General features: G+C 42.8%; 2 protein-coding genes across 2 annotated transcripts; one reads left to right on the plus strand and one right to left on the minus strand.

Moving 5' to 3' along the window:
• Positions 1-1,830: 1,830 nt before the first annotated feature.
• Positions 1,831-14,829, minus strand: lmbr1l (limb development membrane protein 1-like). Its single transcript, XM_079273109.1, has 17 exons — positions 14,650-14,829; positions 9,612-9,696; positions 7,559-7,592; positions 7,049-7,188; positions 6,421-6,524; positions 6,205-6,328; positions 6,040-6,108; positions 5,871-5,935; positions 5,712-5,784; positions 5,532-5,612; positions 5,355-5,431; positions 5,188-5,265; positions 5,027-5,100; positions 4,762-4,852; positions 4,591-4,657; positions 4,002-4,163; positions 1,831-3,487 (listed from the first exon to the last, which is right to left on the minus strand). The coding sequence occupies exons 1-17, from the start codon at positions 14,710-14,712 to the stop codon at positions 3,402-3,404; spliced, it is 1,473 nt and encodes a 490-aa protein (XP_079129235.1). The 5' UTR covers positions 14,713-14,829; the 3' UTR covers positions 1,831-3,401.
• Positions 14,830-16,541: 1,712 nt separating this feature from the next.
• On the plus strand, positions 16,542-18,277 carry dnajc22 (DnaJ (Hsp40) homolog, subfamily C, member 22; the record flags this gene model as incomplete). Its single annotated transcript, XM_079273975.1, is given in 5 exon segments — positions 16,542-16,555; positions 16,557-16,569; positions 16,573-17,131; positions 17,704-17,996; positions 18,101-18,277. Coding segments are annotated over 5 exon segments (1,056 nt in total).
• Positions 18,278-20,574: the final 2,297 nt, after the last annotated feature.

Genomic DNA, 20,574 nt, shown 5'->3' on the forward strand with positions numbered 1-20,574 from the left:
CGATGCTGCACCGAAGTGGACAATAGACTGAGAAGGGTGGAACTTCCTGGCCCCAGACAAGCAGGTCAAAGGTCAAAAAAGATAAACATTGTATAGATTAAATACTTTACGCTGAAAGACTCTTTTGAATTGACGTATGCAATGTGTAATATGTGATGTTACATTTCTCTCTAAAAATCCACTTCACGCCATTCGCCCAAAGTTATCGAATGAAACAAAGGCCTGCAGCAGCCAACTGTGTGAAGCAAGTGTGCCGTGAGTGTGCACGCAGGATGGCGGGCAGATATGGCAAACGGACAGTGTGACCCATTATCAGTTGATTAGCGGGCAAGTCTCGCCTTTTCCTGTGAGTGGTTGGGCATTTGCGAGCGCACAAACGAGGGAATAACAGCCCTTAATGCGCTCTGGCACAAACTTCAAATGGCCGACTGTCAGGAAAGCTAATCTGTGTCTTCCCCCCACCCCCTTCATTCTTATGTTTTGACAATAAAGATAACATATCTCATCCCATTACAAGCTGCCCGTCTCCCGCCTTGCCCCTGATATACCCGACATCCAGTCCAATAGAGTGTGTTACCCAATGGGACTGCTGGGACACTTTGATTGCACTGCTATCGACCTTTGTATTTTGCTGAAGGGAGAAGTGCTATCCTAGTGTTTCCCCAACTCAATCCAAGGTTCAGGGATATGTAGACATGCTCTGTGTGGCTACAATGTAACTTAATTGAGAAAAAACATTGCGTTCAGTTTGCTGTAGTTGTCTAATAAACCCAAAGAACATGTTGACTATCTCCTCAAAATCTGAAAGTGTGGTGTCCAGACAGAATAACTTAAGAGATTGCATTAGTCTGTCAGGGTTTTCTGACATTATATATATATATATATATATATATATATATATACACACACATACACATACACACACACACACACACATATATATATATACCCTCTGAATCACGACCTCTTTACCTTGCCTGTGACAGCATCGCCCTGGGTTAGTTTGAACTTTAATCACATTGAAAACTCTGGCCCTGCACTAAGCTCTTTCACTCTACCATATGTATAAATGTATATATACACACACCATATCTGGTTCATATGTCACTTCCTTAGAGGGTAACCAGTCTCCAGATGTGCAAGTAATGTTACGGCGACATTTTAGCTCATTTCCTTTTAGCAAAGGAAACGCAGTGCAAAACAAAACCGAATTCAAATAAGCTTAATTAAAACATCCAACAAAACAAAACAAGAAATGCAAACAAAAATCAGGAGGGAGAAATGAATCAGTCGGGGTTTTCTTGAACCGACTTTAGAAAAATTTGAAAAGGAAATGGGCAAGGAAAAGGAATGGAAGAAAGGCGGAAGATGGAGGAGGGGGTGTGAAAGAGTGAATGTGAGTAGACGTCGCTTCTCCTCCTGATTTGCAAGGTTTTTATCTGGCAGTTGCATCGGAGTGGGGAAAGCGTGGGCAAAGGCTGTAGTGGCGTCGCGGCGGGACAATGCTGACAGACAGGCCAAAATATGCCTTTCTTCTGCTGCTGATTAAAGAAGCGCAACAAAAGGGTGGGGGGGACAGAGGATGGACGCCCTCACCAGTCACATCCACCCATCAGATCAGTTAGAAAAGTAGTTACAGTTCATAAAATGTAACAAACATAATGGCATCAAAGAGTTTACACTGTGAACGTCGCCTTGATGTCTATCCAAAATGACACAAAGAAGTTAAAAACACAAGATGATTTTATTGCTTTCTGCTCATAAAACAGTGATGGTTAGAAAATCTGTTCAGAAAATCTCAAACATCAGAAGATTTCAACAGTAAACAACTCAAGATTTTTGTCTCAACTGAATCACATTCAACATTTTAACAACTGTTAAAAATCCTAAGAGTCAACATGTGAAGTATAGATCCCAAAATCCCCAAATGCCCATAAATACAGTGTATCATAAACTCTGTGTTCCCAAAATCCAACAGAAAATTCCCAGAAAAAGTAAAATGAGTAAACCTCAGAGTGCATTATATATACACATCTATATATAAATATAGATATATATATACTGCATATAATACCTCAGGGGAGAGAGATGCTGGTGTTGGGTTTGAGAGACACTGTCCCCTGCTGGTCAAACCAACAACTAGTAACCTGCTGATACAGCAGCAAAGGCAAACAGTGACACAGGGTCACCAACACATTGTAAATGATGAGATATAGCTGATAAACATCACAGAATTTATGAAAATACAAAAACTGACACCAGGAAGATTGCACGGCTTGATGGTCACATTCGCTTCTTGAAACTATTCTGAGCTTCAAAGATGATTGAGATGATAAAAATACTTCACAGACGATTAAAAGAAACCATGCAGAAGATTTAGAAATTACTTTTGGTAATGTTAAAAAGTGTGCGTTTACTTATAAAATATTGCACTTTCCCCGCATATATTCTTAATAATTCACAGTTTGATTGGTCAAAGGCAAATGGTCCTCCTTGTGAGCCTCACATGGCATTCAAAAGGTTGCACGTGTAAAGCTTTCTTTTTAGTGTTTTTTCGTAAATGAATGAGTAATCCTCAGACTGTCATCTACAAAAGTAAAAACCCTGCTTAATGGTAAATCACCAAAGAAAACGTTCATTCTACTATTAAACTGGATTTGTAAAAGTGTTCCAACACTATGATTATTACCTCACTCGCATATTCCCTGTGTGACCTGCAGATCCATAGATAGACATGGTACTCTGTGTCCCATTTGCTCCCAATAACAATTCCCTCTCATTAACTTACATAACACTGGTGCAGACTGGACCACCAAACACATGGAAGTAAGATTCCCAATCTTAAAATAGCGGAACAACCGAAGAGGGTAAAGCGTGGGGAAGCCACAGAAAGAGAGTGCACTCAGTCGACCTGGAGCAGGAAGAGGAAATTACGTCACAGTTGCAATGTAATATTTCAAAATCGCTCTGCTGACTTTCACATGCGTCAACTGAACAACGGCTATCGACTGGATCCTCTTTTCATGAGGCATCGGGTTTTGTGGGAGGACTGCTCTCTTATTGTCCACTATAGCAGGACTGCCAATACGGCTTTTATCCCTTTCCCCCTTGTTCCAGTTGTAACCATCACTCAGCTAACCGCTTGCATACTTGTCCCTGCAGTCAAAGACCTGCACAAAAATTGGACCCTGATACATTGGTCATTAAAGCTTCAAGCAGAGCTCCCACTGGACACGGTGCAGACAGACCCGTCAACTTCTCTGGTCTCTTCACACGAGGTGCCGGGAACCAAGTAGCAACTGGCAAAGTGTCTGCATTGCAAATGTCTTTAATCCAATAGGTGCACATTTGAAGTGACTCAGTTTCTAAAGGTTAGGGGAGGCAGTGGCGAGGAGGACAAGTCACTGGATTTTTGACAGTCCACTGGCCAGGAGGAGTCTGAAGGGGACGGTGGAGCGGGACACCGTCAAAGGCAGTCTGTGGAGACCTGCATACAAAGAAAAACAATAAGGACAATACCGTCTCACACACAATCACAAGGCGGAGCACGTTGACTTGCAAAGCTAAGAAAAATAGGGATCTAGGTGAAATGAAATTCTATTAATCACAGAACAAAAGTCAGTTGGGAGGCAATGGGAAAGTGCAGGAGAGCTACCATGGTGCAGAGATGCTATCTGTACTGTGAGGAAGGGGACTGTGTGTGTGTGTTTGGCGTGTCCATGCTCCGAGCGCTTGTTTGTGTTGGGTGGAGTGTGTGTGTGTGTGTGTGTGTGTGTGTGTGCTACGAGGGGTCTAGGGCGGTGTGCCTGAAGGTCCCCAAGGGGACCCGACTCTCCTCTTGTCCCTTTACACTTTCCTGAAAGAATTGTGTCCTTTCTATCTGAGGAAGAGAGACCAACCCAGAGGGAAATGGGGCCAAAGGTGGGAAAACTACCGGCTACACAAGTGCAATGAATTTCAGTGCTTCTGCTTCATAGAAATCTAAATGAAAGTAGACTGACCAAAGGCACGGATGAGCTCTCTCTGTACAGCCCAGGTGACTGTCTTGATCAGGGAGGCGGAGGTGAGACCAGCAAACAGCATGTTGTACAGGAAGACGATGTAGAAGTTCCCCAGCCAGTTATACCGACCAAAGTCTCCCAGTAGATCGAAGCGCGTGATCCCTAACACAACGCAAAAGAAACCAAAGAAAAGGTTTGACTCCTGAAGTAACTGCTCAAGCCAGGCCTCACCTGTAGCTACAGCATTAATGGCATACAGATGCCCTCTTGTGGGCATTACTAAAACTACAAGCCACTCTCGTCATAACACACTGCTGCGTCCCAAATATGCACTACATACGGTACTAAATGTGCACTTTAATGCATGTGGTATAGACCACTTGTCAACGTATAGTCCGCTCTTAGACATTATATGCAGTTACAATACAAATCTATGCAGCTTCAAAAAGAAAGAGCAGTTTGAATTTTTAATCCACTGTGAACACACCACATACTCAAAATCTGGTAAGAATCAGTACGAAGTATGGAGTTGGGAGTTGGCTGCAGTCTTTGATAGATATTGCATTTGTCATTCATGCTATGTTCTTACCAAGTGTGCGTGAAAACACCGGCAGTGCTGAGCTCAGAATAAGCAGTGAAACGCAGTTTGCAATTATCTGAAAAGAAAAGAAACATTTTAAACATACTAGGCAGAGTTAACACAGAACATCAATGGTTTCTGGTTATACATCGAGTTAAGACTTATGCAGAGGTTGTATACCTGTGTGAGGTGGGTGTCCTGTGCACGAGGCAGGAGGCCAGTAAAGAGAGGAGAACTATAGAAACCCACCACTGAGGACACCATCAGATAGCTGAAATAAATGTTAAGGGCAACACTAGAAGACTAATACACGCACAGAGACAGACAATAAAACACTTCTCTAGGACAGTCTGAGTGGCTGAGTCAGAGCCCAATGGACAAGACGAGTTAACTCTGTGTGCGCGCACACACACACACACACACACACACGGCATTGAAAGGATACAGGATGAGGACTACTTGAACTGCTGCGCCCAGTGAGCCAAACATGGAGAAGGAGGCCATCCCAAGGTGAGGGTCCTAAAACAAAAACAACAATCAACAATGTACACAGATGACTGGCTGTGGCACACCAAGCATTAAATGGGCACCATTTCAAATCCTCACCTCCATTCCTCTGGGCATAGCAGTCTCATCCAGGAGCAACTCCAACACATTGAAACAGACCATCAGGACACACATCACCTGCAGAGACAGGAACAGTAATTATGCTGCAATTAAAACCACCATCCGTGTTAGTAAATGAGAGAATACATCAGCACATAAGCATGTACCGTCAGTGCGAGGAGCACCAGCATGGCCAGGGGATAGCCCAGGTTTCGCTGCCACGGGGACGCTTTCCTCCGCATTTCTATGAGCAAAGCAAGAAGAATATGAAAAGAAAAGGAACATTAAATGAGTGTCCAGCAACAGATGACTATTCAATGTGACCACTGTGAGAGAAACCATACCCAGGGCAATGCGCTTGCTCTGGACTGTTAGGTACTCTTTCTTCATCGCCTCCACGTTCAGCTTGACCCAGCACGACCCACCTTCAATCAGACGACAACACATGACGGAAACAAAAAGTCAGCTTTAAATGTAATAATCAGAAAATGGAAAAGGACTGGGGTTGGTGGTGACGCACTCACTGTTCAGTTTCCTGGAGAGCGAGTCTTCCTCAAATGCGGTGCAGCTCAACGTATCTTCTACATCTTCCAACAGCTGAGGGGGACAAGAGACATCAGTCAATGCAGCTCACAGGCACAAGACAAACTGTGGGAAGTGTCGTCAGTGGGTCTGTGACTCACCCGCGGTTTGACCAAAAGACTGCCGGTTACACTGAACATCCGGGACAATCCAAAGGGAGTGCACACTGTGGAGGGAAGCACACAGATGGTGATAGGCCAGTGTCATATGCTATAGAATATAGTCTTGTATATAGTCACGCTCAGGTAATTGTGAATGACGTATACTTACGCAGAAGCAGCAACACTCCAAACAGAGAGATGCCCGAGTACAGATAAGGAAGGTAATACTCCCACAGGTCTTAAATTCAGAGAAGAGTAGAAGCAAACATATTAAAAACAAATTGTGAAACCAATTGTTGCGGAGGGATCTTCAGGTACAATGGATGTGACTCACCATAGAGGTTCTTCCTTGCCATGTTGTCGTGGAGGAGGGCCGATGCAACCCAAACAATGCCCAGCACAAGCAGAGCGAGCAGCAACAGCAGCACAACCGCTTCATACACTCGTGCCATCACGCCCTACAGAACGAAAACAGACACGCACTGTGATACGCTGTCAATTTACACATGTTGACTGAATGGCATGTTTGACGGAGGACCAAAACTGGTACCTTTCTGGATCCCGCAAATCCCTCAGACTCGGTAAAGAAGTAGGCAAAGGGCATGAGGAAGACCAGGGACACATTGGAAAAAAGAAAAACTAGGTTCCACAATCCTGCCAAGAGAGGAAGAGAGATGGTCAGAACATTAGTGTTCAGTGCAAACGTTCACTGGGGATACAACAGCAGCTAAACATTACAGCGGCACCACTGAGGCGTAGTCCTACCAGGCAGCGTAGCATGAACACCCAGTCACATGTGATGATTAACAACAACGTGCAACAATTAAAATGTGAAAAGCGGAGGAAATCAGAATGATTCTCACATGAAACAACAGTACAGGCCTGGTTTACTTTGGGGATCATAAGCCATTACTCTACATCTCAGTTGCTCAATTGAAAACAATATATATATTTGTTAGTTTGGAGTTGGAGGGCTGCACGTGGAACATGCACTGCACACAGCAAGGTCACAGCCACTCTGCCCGTAGCAAGTATCTGCTTGCACACAGGCCTGTAGTGTATTGATCTGGAGGTTATTACCAGTGGCCCAGTTTCAGACAGTAACGCCTTCTGCTGTCAGACACGTCACGATTATCCACGGTTTGGTGATGTCAACTTGTAAAAACATTAAGATGTACCGTGGATAAGAGAGCCATTGAGCCACTGCATGTAGTAGCTCTGTGGGAAGGTGAGCAGCACCTCATTGGACAGAATGGAGATGGGGAGAAGGAGCACGGCACACACTGCAACCGACAGGGTGAACGTACACAGCCACAGCCTGGGAGAAGGAAATAAACAAGCCATCAGTGAAGTCACACAGGGTCAAACCAACAGCGTAGCCGCGGAGTAGAGACTAGTGTGGCTCAGGTAATACAGTGCCAGCGTGTAGGGACAAAGGGCGACGTGACACTGAAGTGCCCTCACCCCAGCCGACAACCAACCACACACACACGCACACACGCACACACACACACATGCACACACACACACACGACGGGGCAATAAATCGACAGCCAAATGGCCTCAGGCCACTGTACATGTTACGCTGTCAAAGGTATCCGCTCAATCATTCACAAAGACACGAATCATAGTGAGCGAGGGAGAACAGATTGCACTGAATCAGTTAATTATTAGAGGTTTTCACTTACGCAATTTTGTTGACGGTGGCATCTTCAATATCATCTGAAAGAGCAGATACATAAGGAGGATTTAATCTATGACAAAAGGGATTCAGACGGTTTCAGACAAACATCGATATTTCAACAAGGACAAGTTGGCACAGACGTAGCCGACTAACTTGCTGTAACTTTGTCACTAACAAAGGCTTAAATGCAGGTTAATCATAATGCAATCAAAATAAGACAAGATAGAATATTATCGCAATAATTCTGAGTTGGTAAAAGCTGTCTGGGCAGTGTGTGTGTGCTGTATATACAGAGCTATATAGGGGAAAGTTGTAACAGCGACAGTCCATATGAGGATGACAAAGAGTCTCACTAGCCTCAGAGTTGGGAGTGAGCGGGGGATGAGCATGATTCTGTTCAAGCAAGACCAGCACTCTAGTAAAAACTGAATTAGATATGTAGGAAACGGCAAAGAGCAAAGTATTTAGGAGTATGAAAGAGATCCATCTGTACACATATATATATCCACATATTTCTAAAACCCTGTAAAGTAGCATGCAACATGCTTTACATCTCTAAGACTGTACTGTGGGAATGGCTGTACTTTGTTTACTAATGTGCACGTACGTGTGCATGTACATGTACATGTGCATGTACATGAAACTGTGTTTTTGCTGGTATGCAAATGTTCTCTAATAATGAAGTAACGCCTGAGGAGCAAAAACCAGTTGTTGGCTCCCTAAAGTCAGTAGAGAGGTATTGCACAATCTGCATTTAGCTGCAGGGCACACCTGTTCTGCTGTTGTTGAGGCACAGACAACGTTGACAACGGTGGTTAATACAAACCAAAGAGACCTGGCTATTTCCCAGGTTCCAGCCCAGCCACAGCGGAACAGAGAGGCCCGGCTACATCTGCCTTCAATAGTGGCAACTTATTCGATTTATTATGGAACTGGCAACCCAGTCGTCCTGCAGAACTTTAAACATCTTCTTAGTTTTAATGATAGCCAACATATTTTAGATTCAAGTACTTGACATTTGTTGCACTGAGGCAAATGCTCGTCAGCCACAAAGTTGTTAACTATCAACATGAACAGAGCGATGACAGATTAAGCCAGTTTCATTTGTTGTACAGTATAAGACTGTTAGAAAAAAGATCTCCTTTCAGATGCTTTTGTCAAGACGGGCCGTAAGCTACAACTTAGAAGTACAACCCTGTATTTCTTGTAACCGCATTCTCCACCGCCCCTCCACCACCCTGAACAATCTTACAGGTTACACAAACACCTTCTGCACCTCTGGACTGCGCCACCCAAGGTTCAGAGCCTTGGGTTGAAATCTGCAATCCTGGAAGTGTTTTAACTTAAGCTACCGTATATTTACATGCAAGCAAACGGCTATTATTCATATCTACAAATATCTATGCATAATAAAAGATATTCTTTAATGACAATAATGGACAATGTGTGGGATTTAGTTGAATTTAGTTATGAGGTTGCAGATTGCATCCAACCGAACCCCCCTCTGCTCAATCCCTTCCTTTCCAAAAGAGAGTTGGATTTGCCTTCAGGTAAAACCATGAAAGACAGCGTTTGGTTTGACCCGCTTCATAAGAAGATGTAAACGGATCAATCTAAGCGAACAACAATACAACGCTTAGTTTTAAGTGATTATACTCGAATGAAAACATTTTATATTCCTTTTTCTGCCAGTAAATCCCGCTGAGAATCCTTTAAGAACATGCTGAGTGAGGTCTGTGAACTAGGAGATATTCTATTGTCTGAGCTTCGTCTAGCTTTAAGATGAATCTTCAAGTAAGGCTAGAATGAGACCCTGTTTCCTCCTCCATCCAGAGACCATTTCCTTAAAACAGAAATGTGGGGTTTAATTAACACCTGTGCTTAGTGTTGGCCTATGTACTATGTGGAGAAAACTCCAAAACACCAATATACTGGTCAACACCATCAGTTCCCCTCCCAGCAGTTCTCCATAAGGACTGAAGGAAATCTTCCTCACAGAGCAGTCTTTGTGCGATACACCTGTTCTCACCCGGGGCGAGAGTGATTATGAAACTCACCTGTGACAAACTCGGCATTCTTCTTGAAGTGGGTAAGTATGAGGTAGGACACCATGTAGAGGCATGTGAACAGCAGCACACAGATCTGCAGAGGAGACGGAACACGATGTTATTTATTTGACTTGTTTACAGCTAAATCGCATAAACGAAGAGCAGCCTTGTAAACAAGCCGCCATGTTCTGTCCAATCCCACCGACGAGCAACTCGATTATTTAGGTTGGCTCATACATCCGATTTAGTATATTCTGATAGGTCTTAAAAGCGGGGGTGGGTACATAGCAAAGATACCAAAAACATCCGGAAGAGATAGAGAAGGCACAGGGAGAGGAGAGGAGATGGCAAGCATGCAGCAGACGTGTTCCTCATAGAATGTTGTTTTCTTTTGTGCAGATAAAATGCAAGAAATAATAAAACAAAATACAAAACAGCCAAAAACATTCACCATTCTGCCAAGGTCAAGAGAGCCAGATGGAGTCTGAAGATTAGCACTCTAGTCCAACGAAGAGTGAAATGAATGAGAGTGATGAACGAGGAGGGATTAACACCAGCGACAGATAGCCCCCATACTGCTCATAACAATCATGGTCTGACGTGACACTTAATCTACCACCAAATTTAGGCTAAACCTATATTCACTAGGCAATCTGTTGTCTGGCAAAGCGCTCAACATTTCCCCCCAAATACTGAAGTAAATCGCTTGTATTACCTGTAGTTCTACACTTCATGCAACACAGTAGACAGACTGTAAACACCTAGGCATTGTTCAGACACGCACTTCAATAAACACTTCTCAACTGTGAACCTGACAGGACAAAATAATTGTTGCCGTTGTCACAGCAAAGAAATTGACGGCATACACACCTGAGCACTATGCCAAACTTGTGGTACAAGAATGAGAGTGTCCAATGAAAGCAGAGCGATAGAGGGTGCATTCACGCCGCTCTGCCGCTGAGTGTTGATATGAACCAGAAAGTTCCTGGGCAAGGTGGAAATGAATGGCCGCATAACTTAAATTTTCCACATTTTTAACAGAATACCAAACAAGAATACAAGTCTATGATCATGCGTGCCGCCCCACGGGTCTGTAGTGCTCATTTCAAAACCAGAAAACAAAGATAAAAATGAGAAAAACAACTTTAGTATTCTACCACCACCCCTACTGGACAATGAATGAGCCTCGTTGTCAAAATCAAACTGGTTTACTCTCTCTCGCTCTCTACAGCAAACACTGTAGGATACTTCTTTCTCAGCTAGTCTGGCTCAGCTGCTACAATGCTATGTTAGCATCAGTTATTAAAGTACAGCTCCTCAGCTGTACTTTAACCTCCTGTCACACCATGTTACACCATTCAGCATTGGAGCTGCAGTGCACTAAAGTGTGGTTGGACTGACAGATCAATGAAAGGATGTTGCCAGATCACAAAACATTTCCACATGGCGGCACAGGGAGCACAGTAAGGTCAGCAGGATGTACAAGTTACAACAGCAGCAAACAGAGAGAGCGCACGAATCTCTGGAGAATGACAAAAATGTGATACAATTACAATAAAACCAGTTCCCTAAATAAATGTTCTTAGGAAGAACAAAGAGCCTAGAAATTAATAATATTTAAGAATCCGGTTTCCATTAAAGTAACGTTGTAATAGTCCAATACATTTACTGTGAACAATAAAAAAGTCCAAACAGTAAAGGGCCACGTCAACACTATTCATCGGGAGGCAAAGTGCATTTATATCAGTGTTTCTATTATTCTGAATCCACAACAAAAGGTTATTTTAAATGAGTCATTGGAACATATGGTGGGGTACGGGCACACGCCCCTCCTCCTGTACGGCTCCAGGAAGTGCAAGACGTTGACCCACTTTACAATGTAAACAAAACCTTTCTGCATACGACTAGAAAACAATTAAACTTAAAACTTTCATCTGTAGAGAAACGGAGTGTTGTACTGTGTAAGTGATCATCGGAAACATACTAGCTGCATCACACAAACGACAATGGACTGCACATAACTAATTAGCTCAGTCTGCTAAATTGTTCAATGACGCAGTCTAATGTGCTATGGTTAATCCAACAAAAGGAAAGGCAGGAAACAAAGGATGGGTTTTTGGGGTAAGAAATAGGCGGAGGGTGTAGAATAACACCCTGAACACCGTGCTGAACGGCAATGTAGAGAGCTGGCAACACGGAGCAGGCCGCTGAGAAGAGAGTTTGAAGGAATTTAGCTTCCAGAAGAACATCTTTGTGCTCAACACAAAGAACCGGGGCTCAGAGCATTTTAAGATTCACAGAGTAACCTAAACATCTTTGTGCAGAGTCAAGCGAAAAACAAAGAGGCTCAACTGTTTCTGTAAATATTCAAAAAAAAAAAGGAACAGGAGGTTGGCATTGGCACAGAACATCCTCGCAAAATGCCAAGGGGGCTCCCGAGTGTTGTTTCAGGGGCACCCAGCCTCTTGTCCAGCGAAACACTTTCAAGTGAAGCATGACGGCATTTGTTTAAGCAAGAGGATAGATTAGGAGAGACCTACTCAAGATCTATTATAAACAGCCAGAGATAACTTGAAATGTTGCACGAGAAAGAAGAAGGTGGGCAGCTGCAGCATGTTGCGTCAGGTGTTTTGATCAGTTTACTGGAATGTGTCATGCAACATTTGATAGCTTAAGGTTTCAGAGAAGCAACAACTGAAATTCCACTTCAGTAATATAGTCCGTGAGAATAGAAAATATTAAATCAACAGTGACGTTGTGCAGTGATGCATCAAAATCATTATACAGCCTCCTAAAAAGCTAAACTTAAGGAAGTAAGATGGAGATTTGATCCAACGCTCGCACAAAATGACAGCTCATTAATCTCTGCTTTCTAAGTAATACACATCTGGAGTGGACAATACATTTCCTAATTACTCTCCACCGTGTCTTTTAAAGATGATGTGCTACTTTTCTCATGCTGATCTTTATATCTTATGCGTTCTGATGCTGGGTGTTGCTACTCATCTTTCCTTTACTGTTTCCTGCCAGTCAAAGCACAACATTGCTCCAACAACATATCCCACAGAGCACCACGATTACATAAACGAGTCCGTCTCCTCAGCACTGACAGGTCACTGCAGGGGCTCCTCTGGCCTTTGCAATGCACGTCCTGTGACTCTGCAGCAGGATCCACAAAGGTGTTATATAGGCCACAAGATTAGAAGGATTAATCCATTACACACATTGTTCTAAAATCCAAAGTGTTTCTCTAGTCCGATTGGTTTCTGGAAGCTGAGACACAACAAGAGTGTGAGCAGAATGTAGGTTTTAGATTAGTAATCACTGATAGTCTTTTATCATTATACAAATGGAACAGTGACATTTTAAAAACACATGATTTGCTGACATGTTTCTGGGGTGCCTATGAACATCTTCCATGACTTTATAAGATGATTAATTATAGACTCAAATATTTGGAAAATCTGTTTTATTAACCTTAAATTTGAAGCATGTTCTACTTTTTGGTGTGACCTGTACACATTAGATTAGATTTTAATGAAACAACCCTCCATGTCTCCCTCCTTCCTTTGGATGCTTTGCTATGTGAAATACTACCACTGTATACTACCGCCACATGTTCCTTTTAAAACGAGCTGACCAATAATGAGCTCGGCCCAGAGCCATTGATAACAAGAGATGCAGGGGCGGCTGACCGGCCTGACAGGGAGCACTGAGCAGAGATGGTAAGCTGGAGGCCTGCCAGTGGCTTAAGAAGGCCGCATCGACTAAATAGCATTAGGTCTTTAGGTGAAAGGGACAATGACAAAACACAAGGGCATAACAATACATATGGCCACGTCATTGTTGCTCATGTAAAGAAAATAGGTCTGCTATAGGAGCACTATTTGACATGGGTCAGTGTAGAGAGGATGCGATCAGCAGACTGATCTAAGTCACTACTAACTTTAATTTGGAAATAACCTTGAATATCACTTGGAGAAAAAAACCCCCCTCTTAATTAGACTCTTGCTTTGGATGTTTTTACACTTGAAAGCAATTTCACAACCGAAACGTTGACTTGCCACAGCATGGAAAGCACAGGTGTAACTAATGACCAACGATGGCTCACTTCCATTAACTGCCCAATACAACATCAGAGCCCTGACACTGGGACACCTAAATATGATGCTGTCATTATTGATGTAATTAGTTACACCTGTGGTTTTTGCTGCTATGACATAATTTATTCTACCCTAGTATTTGCTGTTGTAATGACTCAATCTCCCCAAGGATCATTCATTTTTACATTACATGGTTCATCTGTCAATGTACACACTCTGCTCATCCTCTCCTACAGTAAGAGTACAAACTGAGCTTTTTCTTATCTAGTTGAGCAAAACCAGGACAAATTGATAAAGTCAACCACTGAAAAGTTGTTTGATGTTGTCCCTTACGCAACACTGTATCAGCAATATTGCCAATATCAGGAAATAAACAGATTATACTTTATTTGGGGGTCAAAGGCCAGTATCCATGTGCCTTGCTGTAACTACATTGATCTTTCTGACAAGTCTGACTGAAGTTCAACTGAGTCAGCCACTGGCAAACAAACAGCATAGTTTACAGTATAGCCAAACTGTAAAAACGTGAAGAAGGGTGATCCGAGGAACGGCAAAACAGATACAGGGTTGAGAAGAGGTCCAGGTCGTTATTAAAACCACAAATGAAGACCTCCTGCATGCTAAGTATGCTTCTTGATGTCAGGCTACCTCATGATCAGCTGCATCCGTGTAAAAAACAACGCATGTAACGTTGCAAAAGTTCAGCTGACTGCCGGAACACTCGTTGTTCCATATTATTTTGCTAATTGCTGAAATGTGAGATTTTTAACAACTTAAATTGGAAAGTTCAGCAACAGTTAACGTTACGCGAAACAAATAACCAAAATACGTGGCTGTCTCGTGGCTGCTTGTATTGTCCGAGGCATCTCCTCACATGCACACTAAATACATAATATAATAATATGCATACTAACCCACGGTCGCACGAGCACATTGTTACTTACTATGGTCTCCCGTACGCGGTTGTGGAAAAGTTGCTCTCGAACCGACACGTCGTCCGTTTCCATTCTCCGAAACCATAACAGTAACCTCCGGCTTGAAAGAGCTGGAGGGTAGAGGGGGGATGGTTACAAAGTTAAAACACGGCGCATCTTGTTAGTAATGCCATGGAGGATGTGTGGCCAGCTGCATGTAAACCGCTGTGCTAGCATGCTGCTAGCTGTAGACTCCGCTCTGTGATTAAAGACCAACAAGGAGGGGTCGCTCAAGGGGGCGGGGCCTAACAGAAGGGCGGAACCCCCGAGAGCTCTGCAGGTAGCTGTCAATCACCACGAGTAATCTGCGAATTAATACTTCAGCGTCATCATCACATTGTTCACATGTTATTAATACCAAAAGGTGTGTGTGTGTGTGTGTGTGTTCATTGGCCCTCTTTGAAATGGGCACATGTTGGCCTTCTTGTAGCCTAATAGAGAGTTAATACACGAATAAAAGAGCTGTTTCTAACTTGTTCTTAACATGTTCTGCTTATGTGCAGAACAGTATAGTAAGCACAGACCTGTAGGCAACATAATGTGTAATTATGAGGTACTTAGCCTACTTTACTCTTACTCTACTCCACTACATTTGAGAGGGAGTTATTTTAGCTTTCATGCCACTACATTAATATGACAGAAAATGAAATCCATAATGGCATTTAAAATATGATGCACACTTGAAGAGTAAATTAAATTACCTAACAGCTCTTACAATTAGCTCCATGACTACCAGATTAAATGCTGTTCATGCATCAGTAAGAATAATTCAACATGATAATATTATATTAACACTGACACAGGCCATTCTGTCTGCACAAACAAGTACACTTTAATCATAATACTTATGTACTTTTAAGTAAAATGTAGAGTTTTTACTAAAGTAATATTTTTACACATCGCCTAAATACTTTGTCCAACCCTTGTATTAACATATTTTTCAAGGAATATGTTTAAGATATTCTTAATTATAATTTTTGTCATTGTTGTTGCACATGGGAATTTAGTATAACCTTTAAATTTGTGTTTGTTGATCTTACTCTGTGTAGCTTTGTGTTTGCCATACATTATTTACAGACGACTTAAGGCATTCTTTAAAGCACATAAATCAGTGCCTTATCGCTCACAAATGTCCCTTCCTGATCTTACCAGTTCAGATGTTTAAACTAAATGTCGATGAAGCCGCAGCGTAATTTGATTGTCATGATCCAAAGTCCAACTGTTGCAACAGCATGCAACAATTTCAACTACGGAAAGGAAAGGAAGGGATTTATCGGGATGAGGATTTAAAATCATGGGCTCAGTGAGTAACCTTACATTTATTAGTTAAAAAACGAAAAGGTCTTACATGTATTAAAAGTATAAAAAGTTAAAACACTGAACAGTCAGTCTGCTTTAGCTGTTAGATTACCGGTAACTATGGATTGTCCTATAGAGAAATGTTGGGAACTAGCAGCTCAATTTCGGACTTTTTGTACAACATGTGATATGTTTTCTCTCAAAAAGCACACGCAATAACATCGACAGTTACAGCCTGCTATGTTTTGGATTGACTTAAAATGACAATACAAGCTAGGATAAATCCCTCTTACATAATATATTATTAAACCAGGGAAGTGGATCGCAGAGATTAAAAATCCCTTTGCCAAGACGCAGCAGCACACAGATCATAGAGAAAACATGCCAAAATGTATAAGACTGACTTGTAATGGAATATGTAAAACATATAAAAGTCATGGGAGCACATGGGATTAAAAAATGTTGTGTGATCAAAAGCATGATGTAAAATTGGTGAAAAGTAAAAGAACGAGATACGTTAAGACTAAACTCTTCTGTTACTTCATTGCAGGTACTCATGAGGAATGACTAATTCACCTGAATAGGGAGCACTGAGGCAGAGCGATGGTTAAAAGTGTCATGGTAGCCTATGTCCTGTGGGCAGCCGCTGGGCCTTTGGGCCTTCACCATTTATATTTAGGAAGAGACAACCATGCTCTGTTATGGATGATAACTCTGGGAGGATTTGGGTTTGGCTGGGCCAGAGAGGTCCTACGTATTCCTGCATATGTCGGTGAGGCCAATCGAGATGCAGAGAAGGAGAGAAAAGCACCTCCCACCGTAGGGCCTCCACCTGTAGGCCCTGTCAGATTTGTTGGACAGGTGTGTGTTGGGATCTACTTTGGCACAGTGGCTCTGATTGCACTGAACTCCCTCAGTTTCTTCTACTTGATCATCCTGCCTTTATGTGTGGGTGCAGGGGTGCATCTGGTGTCTTGTATTGGCCAGCAGACTTCTGATCTACAAAAAACGTTGACTACTTGTCTCATAACCTCACCAATATTCTATGGCAGCAGCTTATCGCCTCTCCCTATAAGCCTGGCTGCCAGTGTCACTGCTGCGCAGTACCGCAGGGTCAAAGCTCCACGGACACCTGGCTGCACACCGGAACTAGGTAAGATGATCTCACGAATATAACAATACCATCTGACTTTGTGGCGGTCTGTAGGTTTGGACCCAAACGCAGACACAGACAAAGGGAGTACAACAAAGTGAAAGGTTTATTGCAGGGATATAGAGGGTGATGTGAATGACAAGAGGTTGAGATGGAGCAGCGGAGAGCAGACAGAGCGGGGTGTGAGCGTGGCAGGTTGGGGGGAATGAGCTGGCGAGGCAGGCAGACTGGGGAACCAGAGAGGATGATCCTGCAGGCACAGAGAGACAGGGTGAGTACAGGCAAGAATGAACTCAGAATTACAAGCACGACTAACTGTGGTTGCAATAACGATCTGGCGATGAGTGGGTAGATATAATGCTGTGTGCCCCCACCACACACACACACACACACACACACACACAGAGACAGACAGGGGAAAAACAAGAGACACAGGGGAGGAGGGATTCACAGAGGGGAAACAGGAGGCCCGGCCTGGCCGTGACAGACTGCCTTTTACATCATGATAACACTGCTTCTCTCTAAATCTCTAAGACTCACTGAAAATCCATTTATTTCTGTCTTTTATCCAGGTCCACGGCTTTGCAGGCTCGGTCTAGCCTGGCTGGCCTTCTCTGCTCCACTAGGTTACTGTATTTTCCACAACACCACAGCCACACTGTACTACCTGTCTGACTGTGTATCAGCACTGCTGGATTTTTTCTGGTTCCTGCCTTGGCTCAAAAATGTGTTTGAGTACATTCTTTTAATGCCGTATCGGCTCTTGTGTGTTCTTACTGGAGGGGGTTACTATGAAGACGCTTGGAAGAAGGTGCTGGAAATACTGCTCAAAGAGTACACTCAGAAAGAAAAAGAGGCACTGAAGGTGAGCAAGCTCATATGTGTTAACTGTGCATCAGTCTGAACAGTCATTTCTCTGGTATTGTCATATAGCTTCACACTGTTTATCAGGATATATTTGTGTTGCAGGTATTTTCATTGGACGCAGAGGCCTCTCTTGAAGACATAACTCGCAGCTATAGGGGGCTGGCCAAGACATGGCATCCAGACCACAACCCCAGCAAGGAAGCTGAGGCCATGTTCATAAAGATCCATGAGGCTTATGAGGTCCTTCTACAACGGCACAAACCTCATAGATTCACATAGTTGCACTTCATTCCTCACCGACTGGCCTGAAGAGTCGCGAGGGAACAGTGAGACCCCTGATGGCATTTTTATTATTGTTCATGGAACATAAATCAAGAGCATGCACAGAGACTCACGCAGCATCTCACAGCTGTCTGATTGGTTACTTCACAGAGGTGGTCACAAACAGCCCGTTGCTGCCACCTTGTGGCGCTATTAGGTGTATTTTCACCTTCAACGATTTGTTCACAGCAATTTTGGTTATTTACTGTGCGTTTGCTTGCTTGCTTGCGTTTAAACCCTAAATTAAAAACACCAAGTACATATCCTATTATTTCACAGCATAATTACTGAAATGAATTCTTAAAGTATGTAATAATCATGTAATAAAGGTAGACGCAAATGTATGATATTACCCGCCTCCTCCATTCTCCAGCATTTCCGGAAGAGGCCTTGATCGTAAACAGACACGTGTCTGAATTCTCAATAAATAATTGTACTAAATGTAGCAGGCGTGCTATACTGGCCACCTTAAAGCTAGTATTTCTTCAAACATATACCAATGCGCAGCAGCATATACCAGTGTTGTGTATATTAGTTCTTCTTCTGGCATACGTTTCATCACATTTCTACCACCTGTGACCGGAGCTGACACGCATCGATGCATTCGACAATCATTGAATCAGGAGTTCTGTTGTACAGTTATTCGGTCTGTATCCCAGCATGGGCCCGGAAGTTGTTTGGGATTCCCAGGTAAAAAAAAAAAAAAGAAAAAAAAAATCCCGGAGATGCTGTCGTCGCCTGGGAAAACAAACAGCCATCCAGACAATTAAAAAAGGAAAACACCGATCGGTCGCCAGGTAAGGAGGAGGCTTGCGGACTTCACCGCGGCTCTCGGTAAGACCATCCGTCGGTTTTAATGTGAAGTAACGGCATGTTTTTGAGGAGTTGGTGGTGAATGCCATTTGTCGTGTGGTCGGGTGCCATAGCAACGGCTCATGAGAAACATTGTGAGGACAGTTTGACGTGCTCCATGTCGGATGACAGCAGCGTTCATGCGGACAATTTAGACTGGGGCAACTCCTGCAACACATTTCCCGTGTGTGTCTGGCCACTGTCTCGAATCGTCCATGAGCCGACTGGTGTCATAACAGACCAAATCCACCGAGCAGCTATAGAACAAGTAGCCGCGCGTACACGGAGGAGAAGCATGGTAGTTATTTGTAAAATGTAACGCAATATGTTTTACTGCACAATCTAGAGAGGATTGTTAGGCAAGGGTCGGTGCCCCCCCCTTTCTATTTTTTTAATAGCCGTGCCCTGGTGTGACTGGCGCGTCTCCCGGCTGCATCAGCGCCTGTTGCTCCCCATGCACGGCCAATGCCAGGATATTAATTTCCCCTGCGCTTCGTTGTCTCCGCCCCCCTGCTCGCTCCATAGTCTCCTCTGTCCATTGTTGTTGCCATCCATTTGAGCAAAAGCTGCAGCATTGTACATCTGGCTATTTTTGTCTCTTTCTCTCTCTTTTTTTTTTTTCCTTCCAACATGAAATAAAATAGAGCCTCACCTTAACTCTGGTCACATACAATCAACATGTTCTCTGTCTGGAAATCTTGTTGGAAATAGGGGTATAGTCTCCATACCTGTTCAGAAAAAATGAGAAGGAACATATAATAAAATAACGTCAGCAAGTCAATATAACCCCTGAATCTCAACACAATCTCATATGTATGTATATGTATACATACGTACATACATATATATATAGATATATATATATATATATATCTATATATATATATATATAGCTACAGTATATGTGGCCAACATATGCAGTCTGGTTAGGGTTAGGTATACTGTACGATAGCTTTCTAACTTCTAAAAATCTGTATATATATGTCTGTATTATTTTCCTCGGTACCTCTCTGGCCGTCGTCTTGTGCTGCTCAAATGCTAAATCGTATCTTAATATTTAATTTTGTTGAGCTTACGTCATTAGTGTAAGGTGTTCCAGTTACTTTGTCCACCCCCAGTAGTTTCAACTCCTCCTCCTCCAGTCATTAGCTTTCTATAAATGTCAAGCCTCTCATAGGAGGGCAGAAAGTTTACTAAATTAGTTTTTTACAGTGAACTCATCATTAGACAGCCATCTGTTTTCCTATTCTTGTAACAACAAACAGCGGGTAAGGATATTGTATGTGGTTCGTAAGAAAGATATTATATACAATTTTCGTGTGACTGAGATTTGGAAAATTGGATCTTCTCAAAAATAAGAAATGAAAAAAGTTACATTGACAATGTTTTTTAAATCATATTTC

This window comes from Melanostigma gelatinosum, assembly GCF_949748355.1.
Source record: "Melanostigma gelatinosum genome assembly, chromosome: 8".
In the NCBI taxonomy this organism is placed as follows: Eukaryota; Metazoa; Chordata; class Actinopteri; order Perciformes; family Zoarcidae; genus Melanostigma; species Melanostigma gelatinosum.

Bases quoted from the DNA above. Each gene is read 5' to 3' on its own strand.
- lmbr1l (XM_079273109.1), bottom strand. From the start codon at position 14,712: ATGGAAACGGACGACGTGTCGGTTCGAGAGCAACTTTTCCACAACCGC. The intron at 9,697-14,649 runs GTAAGTAACAAT...TCTCCTCTGCAG, and splicing joins ACCGCGTACGGGAGACCATA to ATCTGTGTGCTGCTGTTCAC. The intron at 6,109-6,204 runs GTGAGTCACATC...TCTGAATTTAAG, and splicing joins GGCAAGGAAGAACCTCTATG to ACCTGTGGGAGTATTACCTT.